Here is a 12,262-nt window from a genome sequence, read left to right on the forward strand (position 1 = left end):
AAGTTTAGCAAAGGAGGATGGCCAATGCATCATGTGCCGAGAGCCTCTCACTGGTTTCGTATTTGGTTAAGCCAGTAATAGTCTTTTGTAATTTTGAAGAACTTAGAGTTTCCGGTTCCTCAAAGAGTCGAGGCACAATTTCTTCTAGCGGTTTGGGAGATTTGGTGAAAAATGTGCGATTTAAAGAGTCAAATGAAGTTAGGCCTTTACAATCAGACCAATCTGATGGAGGAGAGCCAAATGTTGCAAGTATATTGGAAAGTAAAACCAAATCACTGTACATCGAATCTTGCTCAAAAATTGGTTTCCCATCTTTGCTTAAAATTACTGTAATTAGAATACCGACGGCCCACATGTCCACTTTGTTGGAGTAGTCACGTTTAGAAAGGAGTAATTCGGGTGCCTTGTATATTCCAGTCGCTATATCAGTGAATTTTTTATTTGGCTTTTCAAGCCCATTGTTATATGGTTCTTGGTAGGATATTCCAAAGTCTATAATCACTGGCATCTCAGGATTTTCTCTGCCAAATAAGATATTGTTCGGGTTAATATCACGGTGGATTACTCCGTTCTTATGAATCCAATCTAACCCCTTCATTAAGCCGACAACTATCTTGAACGCGCTATCGATAGGAATTGTATTCACTTTTCTCATTTTCATTGTACCATCAGAATTGAAAATTGTACGTGATTTAATGTGGCTTTTGATCACATGATTCAAAGTCATATCAAGCAATGGGAAAAGTAGTCCGTATTCAATATTGTTAGATGAAACACTGATCAAATTGATAACATTTGGAATTACGGCGTCTTGACCTTCTTTTGCGTTTTTCAAGTCAGAAAGTATCTTTATTTCATTTCTAATATTATGCGGAGGCTTTTCATCATCAGGATCAACTAGCTTCAAAGCAAACAGCTGTTGCTCTTCATTATTAGCACTATTATTTTCCGAATCGCTTTTCAAAACTCTGTAAATATCCGAAAATCTTCCTCCGCCAATCTTGGCCAACGGTTTCCATCCCAGAGCATCCATTGATGATATGCAAATGCTTCACTGATTAAGTCTAGTGGGCGTTAAAGGTTGCTCCTAGCTAGGTTATAAACTACTTTCCACAGCAAACGGGGTACTTTCTGTACCAGTTTCAGTAGTCGTCGCAAAATCATGTTCATGATTACATAATATTTTCACCGAAGGAGTTGCCAATTTAAATAATTGCAGGCTAAGGCCTTGTCCCTTCAGCATTCAAAGGCATCCCTAAGAGCATTACATTTCGGCAAGTAATAAAGATAGGCACATACTATAATGGTTGTGCTATTGGATGACAGTGGTGAAAGCGTATATGATTTTGATCTTGGCTCAAATTTCGGTAAGGATAGGCAGATTCATGAAATGACAGAAATGCTAGACGCAAATGATATTGACCGACTCCGAGAAACTGTACTTTGTACGTCGGATCGGCTTTTGGACAACAGCCTTAGAGCAAGAGCATGGCCATTATTTATAGGGCAGGATCCTAATTTGGATGTCTATATGAAATCTCTCTCGGAGAAAACCAGTGGAGAGGAGAGCCACAAGGATACTGATCAAGTACAAAAAGATGTCGACAGGTCCTTTATATATTTGTGCGATACAGCTGGCGAACACAGTGAGATTCCACATTTGAGGAAACGGTTGTTCAATGTTATAATGAAGGTACTTGAGGCTATACCAGGCATAAATTACTATCAGGGATATCACGATGTGGCGACTATGGTGGTACTAGCGTTTGAGGACGACTATGAAGCATTTCAGTTTCTTTACATTCTGACATTGCGATATTTACGTGATCATATGATGACAAGCATACGTCCAACGATAAAACAATTAGATATTATTCCTGAGTTATTGAGTCACATTGACTATGATCTTTATCTCATTTTGGAACCATCACCACCTGTGTATGCCTTAAGCAGCATAATATCGCTCTTCACCCACGATATCACAAATATAGCGGATATATCATTGATATGGGATTTTATATTTGCATGTGATGAGCCCCAACTGATCATCTATATATATACTGCCCTCTTGATATACTATAAGGATGACATTATTACGGATTTGAATGAAATGAGCGACTCTTCCATCGACTCGGCAGGGAGTAGATATGATACTGATATAGTCCATGCAGTATTGAACAAATTCATACGGATACATCTGAGTATTGACTCAATTGACTCAAAGCTTGAAGTTTACAACGTTCTGAAACTTGCGTTAGATATAAGAAAAAAAATACCCTTGACGAAACTCAAAACTTTCAGACATATTTCAAAATTCTCCTTCTTGAAGAGTAAATCCACATCGATCACCGTGCTAGCTTTGCAGATAAAAGAGCACCAGCAGTATGAATCTCAGTTAAATAAAAAGAGGTACATAACTGAGAAGCTAAACAATAGTCAACTATTGAAACGAGAACTCCGCCGATCACCTATTCTAATAAAAGCATCTTTAGGTGTGTGCATACTAGGAGTTATCTTGCATACAACGTATAAGAACTCGGGAATCAAAGTAGGAATTGGTAACGAGTTAGCACGCAACGTTATTGCATTATGGAACTGTATGAAAGATACATTAAAATGATATTTCTTAGCTTTGAGTTCTCCTTACATCATTAAATATCTGTAGCAGGAATACCACTTTTCATTATGCGAAGAACACTTGAGTGATATAATTTCATAAAAAGGGTAGACCTTTTTTAGAATGAAAGCCCATCACCCATTTCAAAAATATTTTCTTTGACACCTTCTTTTGATCCTTGCTTCGACAATAACTTTTCTTGAGTCGAGCCGTAAATATCAAAAGCCATCTAGTTATCAAAAATAACCAGCAGCTGACTTCCATTTAGGTTCTGAGAGAAAATAAGCGTTTGATAAAAACAATTTGAAAGTAAAGTTGCAAAACTTGCGAAAACACAAAATAGAATAATTACAAACTAAAAATTACCACAACCCCTTGCTGTCAAGCAACTCTTTTGACTTCCTTATATACTTGTCGGCATACTCCTTGTCAAACCCTTTGGAGGCTGGAATTTTCTTTGCATTGTTATCATAAAAAGATCCATTGTCTGCGTCTAGGGCTGAGTTAGTTAGCAAGGGTGTGATTATCTCTGCGTATTGCTCTGGTGACTTGTTGAACCAGCCAATGAAGGATTCCAAAACCTTGGAAACCCAGCTATTTTTCCCCAAGTAATTGTCTCTGATATTTGTTTTAACTATTCCTGGATTTAAACCATAAATATTAAAATGTTCATTGTCAGAGTAGTGAACAACAATGGCTTCGTTACCAGCAACAGTGTTCATGTGGCACCGATAAGCAGAGTAGCTTTTCTCTTGATTCAAATCATCTGGAGTTCCTAACTGACCTGCACCCGGGTAAGCCATGATAAAAATTCTTGGCTTCTTGATTTTTGAACCTTCTTTTAGTGGTGACTGCGCCTCTAACTCAGCTAACGACTTCTCTAGTAATAGATACCTGTTTAGAGTGCTTGTTGCAAAATCACGTTCCAAACCTTCACTGGTTTCTTCCCTTTTGGAAGCCGCAAAAATACCTGCGGTGAAAACTATCAAGTCGTATTCAGAAATCTTGAACGAATGTTTTGTGACCAACTCTCTAATGTTTGACATCAAACTGAGATCAACTTCGACAAATTTGATATTCTTGACATCATTATCCCTAAAGGTCCGTCCGTAAACAGTAACAGATGCTTCCTTGGAGGCAAGGTTTTGGGCAATGGCACGACCAAGGCCACCAGTACCTCCTATGACTGCAACTTTTAATGAATTCATCTGAATAGAAAAAGATGATATATCAAAAAAGAGTTTGAATAAAGGAATGGGTCGGAGGAAATAAGATTAGCTTTGATTCCAAGTACCAAAACCAGGCTATAGTTATATTACTTTACATTTTGAGAAAAGAGGGCTAGGATACCAATTCCCCCTCATTCCTCTATTGGATTTTATGCTTTTCTTTCACCCAGATGAAGGCGGACGGACCGCCTTCGGAGATTGACATTTCTTCCGTAGCTTGATAGTCCATTGTGCATAAAGCTATTCGTCGCGATTTTTTATTTGAAAATGAAGGACCTACATGGTCAATTTACTCACTTTATACGTTGTTTAGATAGTAGTCACTTTCTCTTCAAATTTCACGCTTTTTCTTCTTTGCGATGCTGCATTGTTCACCTGAAGGTTTTTAACCATTGAAACAATATTTCTGCTAATAGAAGAACCAACAGAGCTGGAAATCTCATCATCAATAGCGTCCTCAGCTTCGTCTGATGACTCTTCATCCAATCTCATGGAATGCGACATATTCTCAAGCATTTCCCTGATCTGATCTCTATTGTATTTTATAATGCCTTCACCGAAAGAGGCACCAGAAGATGTGAATGATGCAGCTCTTATTTTTGAATTTGTAGTTTTCTGTGTATAGGAAGGCAAAACCGGAAGTACAATTTTGGGGATTTTGGTATCTGATTCGCCGTCAGAAAGAAACTCGATTTCATCATCTTCCACATCGGCAGGGTTGGAAAAATCTTCATCAGGTAACACCAAAGGTGCTGTATTAGATACCCGTGCAGTATTTGAAACCTGGATGACCTTTTTGTCAAGAATACCTGACGATCTATTGGTATATATTGGCTTCACAGAAGCCCTATCCACGACATGTTCTTTTATCATATGAACAGCATTATCCTCGCCAGTCCTAACGCTAAACTCCTCATAATCATACTGAGTAGCTCCATCATAATACTCGACTTTGACATTGGGCTCAACAGAGTCAGATTTAGTCATCGCTGAGAATATGAGGTAGATGGAACCGTTGTAGTTATTTAGTTTGAAAATTATCACATACTTTAGAAAACTCAAATATGACATGTTGAGTTTTTTAAAACAGCCAGTAAAGCTTTGCCAAAGGGTCTTCAAATCAATAACTTTCAAGATGTTCCACGAATTTATGTAAAGCTCAAGCTGTGATTCGTCGTCACAGACAACACATTTTAGCGATTCAAAACCTTGTACCAAAGTTTCATCATAATATATTTGTATTATGCACATAAATGTGTTGTATACAACATCCAAATTCTCACTTACCAGAAGATTCTTCAGCTTGGTCCACTTGTCAAAATAAAATATATCTTTCTCGTTACCAGCAACATCGAGGAATGAATGAGACGTTGATTTGTTTGAGGGCCTGTGGTTCAAGAGCATATGCTTGAAATCAAGGTCTTTACACTGTTTATCACACCAACGTACTTCACACTCCGAGCAGTCAAGACCATTAATATACCTCTCATGCTTCTCAATGTGTGTCTGCTTCTGTCGAGTGCTTTTGTTCCCATCGTCTTTCATCTTACCATTGTCATAGATTTTCAGCACTCCGCCGCATAAACCACAGCACTTACCTCTTTCAATGAGTTTAAGAAGGTCAAAGGATGGGATGGCTATGTACGGAGACTCAAGGTAGATGAGTCCCAAATGAGGCTTATCAACTTTTAGCTTGATTTCATTTGTCACTGTATCTAGTCTGATCAAGTGTGTTGATTTGCTTTTGCTTAAGATTTTTTTTAGAATGGGATTAAGTGTGTCTGTTACCACATTTGTGGGTATTGTGCAATTTTCCATTATTAGGTTTAGTAGACTCAATCAAGTTTTCACCTTTACTCTTTGAAAACTATATAAGAATTCTTTATCAAGGCACTTGATTCTATCACTAGCGAGTCTCAAAACTTATTGCATTCCTCGTCGTGTGCATGGATGAAAAAAGGCAATTCGAGTACGATCAAGTCACGTGTTAGAGGTGAAGTACTGAAGTCGTTTATGAAAGTAGCCCCAAGTTGTTAATCACCAACATAAAAACCACCTTTCAATTTCAGTACAGTATTCACATGACTATAAAATCAGCTTTGATGAAATTCACAGCTATCAAAAGTATTTACGTTTCAGGATCAGTTACTGTCCTGAAAAGTGATTGTGGCTGCGTTGGACACTCGTGACATGATGGCAGAAGCCAGATATGCCAGACTTTCATTCAAAGCGAGCTGGTGCTTCTGTGGTAGTGATATTTCCATAAGCTGATAGTGCCAATTTTTTAAATTAAGTATACTTAAGAGAAGGTGTTCGAACGGAAGAGTAAAGAGAGAAGTAGGGAATGAGAAAAAAAGGACGAGCCTTCGTGAGCGAAACAATCAAGACCGCCAGTATTGAGCAAGGTTGTGAAGTCTGTCGATTACAACAGGAAGAACTGCGTTGACACTACTATCTATGAGGTTTTGAAAGTGAAGAACAGCCTCCTCGTCATTCAGGTCTAGCATGAACTTTTCCTCAACCTTCCACAAGAGCTCCATTTTTTCAGCCTCACTGTTTTCAATCCCTGTCCTTAAAGCAGGGATTGAAGTGTTGATCATGAGTTGGACAAGGTTTAAAATCAACGATGAATTTTTCCGCAAAGTGATATAAGTGATAAAGCAGTACTGGCAGAAAGTTTTGTAGTTGATGTCGTCAGCTCCACCCATACCTTCAATTATCTGAATAGGTAGCTTCATCAGAGGAGGAAATGGTTTTGGATCTTGACCTAAAATATAGCCAAAATCGGCATGAAAAAAGTAACCGTCTTTCGAAAGTAGTAGATTCTCTAAATGCCTATCTCCAACACCCAATATATACGTCACAACACAATAGCCTGCGCAAGAGCGAACATAGTTGTCCATCACTTGTGGATTCACGCCAAGATGGGCTGTAGGATCTGGGTTAAACGTTTGTAAATAAAGCAAAATAGAGTTGTTGTACTTGGAGAGTATATGAGAGAGTGAGTTATTTGGGATAAACTGGATAAATCCTTCTACCTCACCTGTAGCTAAAATCTTGTAGGGCTTCAATTTCAGATCCATATTTTCACTCTCTAAAATTTTTTCCATCAATGTGATAATCTGAATGACAAATTGATCTTGCCTTAAATCATCACCGATCTTGTACATTATTGGGTATTTACTGCTTTGTGTTGTTTTGAAAGTTATTTTAAGTGGATTTAAGCTCGACTTGAATACCGCTGATTCTTCCGGTAGAGTTCCGTTGACGATCACCGAGGGATCCAACGGCATGGTCAACTTTGGAAAGTCTAACATCGATTCACTTCGGTTTTCTTCCATCAATATACCTCTCGATTCATACTTAGATCCAAAAATAGTCCTTTTGTGCTTCTCTGCAAGCATGGTCTTCAATGCTTCAACTTTCATAGGGGTTGTCTCTTTACGGTGATCGACCTTTATCTTATAGCAGAAATTGTGTAGTTTGTTGACGAGCTCTATCTGTCTCCGCAGCTCATATAATTTAGCTTTTCCATGTTGGCTTTGAGCCAAACTTACAATAAATTTTTTCATTGTCAATTCATGAATTATTTTGTGGAACATTTTGTTGGGTTCATTCATTGTGGCAGGAACAGAAAGTATTCCTTTTTTGGACCCTAAAGCAAATCCATTTTTATTTCCATCGCCAATATTCTGATTTGACGTTGTACCCTTATTTGTATAATAATTGTTTATATTTGAGTTTCCATTATCCATATGACCATTACTCACCATTGCATTAATAGCATTATTGTTTTTACTGCTATTATTATTATTAGCGATCATGTCATAAATCGTGGAATTGTTATTTCTAAGCTGTTCTTCTTCGACCTCCACTTTCAAACACCAATAGAAATAGTTTGTTAATGATGCATCCCTAATCACACGATCAATCATAAAGTTGATAAACCTTGATGGAATGTCCGGGATATTGATACTTTTGAGTTTTTTATTTTTGAAAAGTATACTATCAATGAAATCAGTTATGTGAGTATCAGAACCACTGCTTTCATTAACAGTATCTACTATCTGATAGTCACTTGATGCTAAAGTGTAATTCGAGGTGTTTCCGGATTTGGCACTTCCCGGAGTTTTAAGTTCATTTTCTTCCTCATCAACATGAACCACTTCTATATCATTGATTGATAAAGCTTTCGCAGAATCATATTTGTCACTGGAGCGCTCAGATTGTGCATCTTCATTGAGAAATGTCTCATTTTTAATACTTTGAACAAGCTGGACCATGAAAACAGAAATCTCCGAATCAGTAGCACGCTCTAATCTTTCAACTGCCATATTCCGAACAATGAAGTTTCTGTAATTGCAACTTAGTAATTCCAAGCAATCAATTATCTGCAATTTTCTAACGAAGATATCAAAAGCAGATTCCTTTTTCCAGCCAAGCAACTCCCTGGACTTCAAGTTTAAGTTTTCCTTTAGATTCCTAAGGATAGTTTCAAATTCATTTATTTCGGCACTATTGTTCCAATCCACACATTTGATAAAATTTATCAACGCATTGCTCCAACCTGGAGTGTTTCCTACGATCAACGTATTTAGCATAAACCACCGATATCTCCAAACCATATTTCTTTCCTTGGCCGTCATCTTTTCAAAAAATTGTTTTTTCATTACCAGTGACAAAGATTCACGCATCCTTAAAGTAGGTTTCAATTCCTTGTCCAAAGGAGAAAGATGTTGCATTCTTTCTAATCTTCTAAACTTTTGCTCTACTGGATCTTCCATTTGCTCCCCACGTATCTGATCAGGGTCAAAAGGTAAAGATTCGGTTGAATATATTAAAGACATATTGTTTTCAGTGATTTTGTTCACTTTGTTGGTATACGTTATCTCATTGAACATCGGGTCATAATTCAAAGCATAACTTGAAGGATCATAAGATGGAAGAGATATGGGTACATATTTGATATCAGAAAAAACTATAGGAATGTCAAAGCTTGGAAAAACAATAATCAATCTAATTTTAGGATTTTGGTATTCTGGTAGAAAAGTGGTTTTTGATTCAATGAAATCTAGTTTGGTGATTGTAAGTTTATTCAACCAGGTAGGTCGGGAGTTGTCAAATTGTATTTTCTCTAGAATGTTTTCTGAGAGTGTGCTCTTCTTCTTCTCAGGTACCTGCAATAATGAATAAGACGGCGATTCTGGTAGCTGCAGCTCTACTGTATAACGTCCTGCGTTCAAAGTACAGGTATCACTGAACATAGGCATTCGTCCTGAACATAATAATTGTTTTTGGCCGGTTCGTACATCATAACAACAAACAGTAAGCACCAACGCTGCTTCTATTGGAAGCTTTGAGTACTCAATGGGAAGCTCTATCCAATTCTTACTATCTAGAAATGATAGTGTGTTCGGTTTTGATGACATTGAGGAAAAGGAAGATGAGTCTGCCGAGGCGGAAATTGCGGCTGAGGACAATAAGGAAGATGAAGTTTTTGGAGCAACATCAATCGGTCCCTCCGATGGGGTAAATTTGACAAAAGCATCATCAATATAGGTAATCTCGTCACCCGAACCAATTATAGGTCGGCAAGTCTGCTTCTCAATCTCACTGGAAAGTCCAACAATGACAGGAACGGTAAGTTTTTTGCCAATTCCTGACTCAATTTGTACCTCTGCAATGACTTCTGTTTCTGCCAAATGCTCTTTTAACTTGCTTTCTATCAAAGCACTTGTACAATCCAAAAAAGAGGTAGCTGCATCATTTTGATCAGAATATATTTTCTTCAAGAGTAAAGATGTGGTGATTCCTTTTAATGCATGAATTTGAAAACGAACTAGTTCGGGGAAATCTTTTGAGAGGGCAAAGTTGGCGACGTTCGATGTTTTGTCTCCTGCTGTAGTGCTCATAGTAGTACTCAATTCGGTTTTATCTTCTTCTATAACAACATTGTATTCAAGAACATCAGCAACCTTAGGCGGTCGACATCATCATCTAATTGACCCCGAATACATGTAATGGGATAAAGCAGCTCCTGTTTAATTATTACGTAAGCGTTCACATTTTTAAGGTATATAAAAGATGATATGTATTACTTTCATGATACAATTAAGCCCAACCTTCATCGACCAACTTTTGCCTCTCCTTCAAAAAAGATTCTTTTGTTATCAAAGCCCTTTTCTCCTTCGTTTTTAGGAATGCTTCTTTAAGCCATAGCAGCACCGCTTGCTTTCTTGCTACCGTATATGCAAAAATCAATGTATAAGCATCCCATCTAGACATACCGGTTACTTTTGCACCAAAAAGTTTCAAGAACTTCTGGTAATCTAATGCATCTGACTGTGACTTTTCCACTATTGGTGGCACTACTTGGCTAATAAAACTGGTTTGTGTTTTTGTGATGGGCTGGTGCTTCATATTATTTTCTCTTTGTCTAACAGCGTTCATCTCTGATTTGATATAGTCATGCGTGTTGATGTAGTCAGCAACACAGTTCGTTATTGAAGCAAAATCCTTATTTTCGCAAACTTTGTTAATTATGAGCCTAGATTCATTGTGTGCTCCAACTTTGGTAAAATAATGAGATGCTTTGTATTCGGCTGTTTTGGTGATTTCTATTTTGAAATATGATTTGTAGCCACTGGAAGTGGCCCATGTATCAAACTTTACCTGAGTCCAGTGACCTAAAGTTCCTGAAGAATTTAGCCTTTTCATATTTTTGAGTAGCTCATATGGTGGTGAATTCTTTCTTCTATTCTCATCATACAACATCTCAATACCCTTATAGTTTGTAAACTTAATATAGTCGATATCCCCAGGTAACATTTCGTCTCTTCTATTGAATCCTGACGAGCCTAGAGAACTCATTAAACTTAGCACATCAGGTTTCCCACCCAAAGTCGAGCTCAAGGATAATCCCAAAGATTTGCTATCGACGAAATCTGTTACGAGCAACTTTTCCTTCCCTTCGGATAATCGCAGTCCTCTACCAATCATCTGTATTAACAAGGGTTTGGATTTTGTGGGTCTCAACAAAAAAATGGAATCTATATTTGGAATATCTGTACCCTCTGTGAAAACACCACAATTAAATAGAACGGGTATCTCACCATTTCTGAAGTCAGCAACAATACTATCACGCTCACTATTTTTAGTCTCTCCGCTAACATATTGGGCATTAATGCCGTTTTCTCTAAATAACCGAGACAATGTCTGCATATGCGCAACATTAACACAAAATGCTAATAGCGAGTTCATGTTGTTAGGAAACTGTTTCTTGAGTTTCAAGTATGTTTTTAGTACAATAACGTTAATTTCGTTGGTATTGATATGTTTGGCTAATGAGTCAAGAAAAAAGTCACCGCCTTTGATTTCGACGTCTTGAAGATTTAAACCTAGTTCTATGCGTAGCCAGTCAAAATCACATAGATGATTTTCTTCGATAAGGGAAGCAATCTTCTTCTCAAATACAATTTTATCAAACACTTTTCTCAAAGGAACTCGATCAGTTCTGGCCATTGTAGCAGTAAAGCCAAGTAAAAATGGACCTCGTTTATCAGGCTGATCTTTGGAGCAACGAAAGGCTCTGAACAGCTTTTTGTAGCTCGTACTTACAGAATGATGGCATTCATCAACAATTACAGCTTTAAATCTATCCATGTTGTAGTCAGCCACCCGACTACACTCCATTCGAGCAAGAGTCGGAACACTTCCAACAATAATGAATGGGCGTGGATCTTTAAATGTCCTTGTAATGTCTAGCTTGTTCTTTCCCATGTCTAAAAAAATTCGATCATCATCGACAATTTCAAGTTGCTGTATAGTTTTTATAGTTTGGTTAGCCAATTCTCGTCGATGTACAAGAATAAGAGCTCCATTAGCATCATCTCCTTCAAATCTTGATACTTTTAATATTTCAGGTATTGCCATGGAAAAAATGACTGTTTTCCCTCCACCAGTTGCAATGGAAACAGCTATTTTTTTTTCTTCTCCTGATGAGAGAGTACTGACTATAGAGGAAATGCATTCTTTTTGATAAGCACGTAGTGCGATTGGATCAGATGTGACGCCAGTTTCCTCAGTTCTGCTGATATGTTCATTCTCATTTTCATCTGTTTCTGCTTCCTTAGATATGTCATTGACCTCATTCGGAATATCATATGATGTACTATTTTGAAAAGTTCCCACCTCTCTCTCAGAGTGGACAGTCCGAAAGTGACAGTTCAATGCACGGAAATTGTTCTTCTGACTGTCGGAGGAAAAAGCATTTTTCAGTAGCCTCTGTTTAAGGACATGCTTAGCAGCAATCTGGTAGACATTTCGAAGCATTGGGTGTCTAGGTAAACCCCGTTTTTTCAACCCTAAATAGTCTCCTTTTGGCTTAGTAATTCTACAAATGAAGTTATGAAAATCA

The 12,262-nt window shown here is 37.6% G+C and overlaps 6 protein-coding genes across 6 annotated transcripts; 1 reads left to right on the forward strand and 5 right to left on the reverse strand.

The window, feature by feature from the left end:
• Positions 1–4: 4 nt before the first annotated feature.
• On the reverse strand, positions 5–1,033 carry PICMEDRAFT_11771 (hypothetical protein; the record flags this gene model as incomplete). The annotated part of the gene is made up of 1 exon (XM_019159838.1): positions 5–1,033. One exon carries the CDS (start codon positions 1,031–1,033, stop codon positions 5–7), a length of 1,029 nt encoding a protein of 342 aa, XP_019017915.1.
• A 148-nt stretch (positions 1,034–1,181) lies between these two features.
• Positions 1,182–2,749, forward strand: PICMEDRAFT_16626 (hypothetical protein). The gene has a single exon (XM_019161283.1). It carries the CDS (start codon positions 1,304–1,306, stop codon positions 2,618–2,620), a length of 1,317 nt encoding a protein of 438 aa, XP_019017916.1. The 5' UTR covers positions 1,182–1,303; the 3' UTR covers positions 2,621–2,749.
• A 92-nt stretch (positions 2,750–2,841) lies between these two features.
• Positions 2,842–3,539, reverse strand: PICMEDRAFT_16628 (hypothetical protein). The gene has a single exon (XM_019161284.1). It carries the CDS (start codon positions 3,418–3,420, stop codon positions 2,980–2,982), a length of 441 nt encoding a protein of 146 aa, XP_019017917.1. The 5' UTR covers positions 3,421–3,539; the 3' UTR covers positions 2,842–2,979.
• Positions 3,540–4,155: 616 nt separating this feature from the next.
• Positions 4,156–5,664, reverse strand: PICMEDRAFT_11774 (hypothetical protein; the record flags this gene model as incomplete). The annotated part of the gene is made up of 1 exon (XM_019159839.1): positions 4,156–5,664. One exon carries the CDS (start codon positions 5,662–5,664, stop codon positions 4,156–4,158), a length of 1,509 nt encoding a protein of 502 aa, XP_019017918.1.
• Positions 5,665–6,230: 566 nt separating this feature from the next.
• Positions 6,231–9,230, reverse strand: PICMEDRAFT_28067 (hypothetical protein; the record flags this gene model as incomplete). Its single annotated transcript, XM_019162531.1, has 4 exons — positions 6,231–7,170; positions 7,210–7,489; positions 7,646–7,930; positions 8,060–9,230. Coding segments are annotated over 4 exons (2,676 nt in total), but the record flags the coding sequence as incomplete, so codon positions are not given.
• A 650-nt stretch (positions 9,231–9,880) lies between these two features.
• Positions 9,881–12,214, reverse strand: PICMEDRAFT_16630 (hypothetical protein). Its single transcript, XM_019161285.1, has one exon. It carries the CDS (start codon positions 11,776–11,778, stop codon positions 9,958–9,960), a length of 1,821 nt encoding a protein of 606 aa, XP_019017920.1. The 5' UTR covers positions 11,779–12,214; the 3' UTR covers positions 9,881–9,957.
• Between the last annotated feature and the right edge of the window lie 48 nt (positions 12,215–12,262).

Source organism: Pichia membranifaciens (genome assembly GCF_001661235.1).
Source record: "Pichia membranifaciens NRRL Y-2026 unplaced genomic scaffold PICMEscaffold_3, whole genome shotgun sequence".
NCBI lineage: Eukaryota > Fungi > Ascomycota > Pichiomycetes > Pichiales > Pichiaceae > Pichia > Pichia membranifaciens.

Coding starts and splice junctions, on each gene's coding strand:
- PICMEDRAFT_16628 (XM_019161284.1), bottom strand. CDS start 3,420: ATGGCTTACCCGGGTGCAGGTCAGTTAGGAACTCCAGATGATTTGAAT.
- PICMEDRAFT_16626 (XM_019161283.1), top strand. CDS start 1,304: ATGGTTGTGCTATTGGATGACAGTGGTGAAAGCGTATATGATTTTGAT.
- PICMEDRAFT_16630 (XM_019161285.1), bottom strand. CDS start 11,778: ATGGCAATACCTGAAATATTAAAAGTATCAAGATTTGAAGGAGATGAT.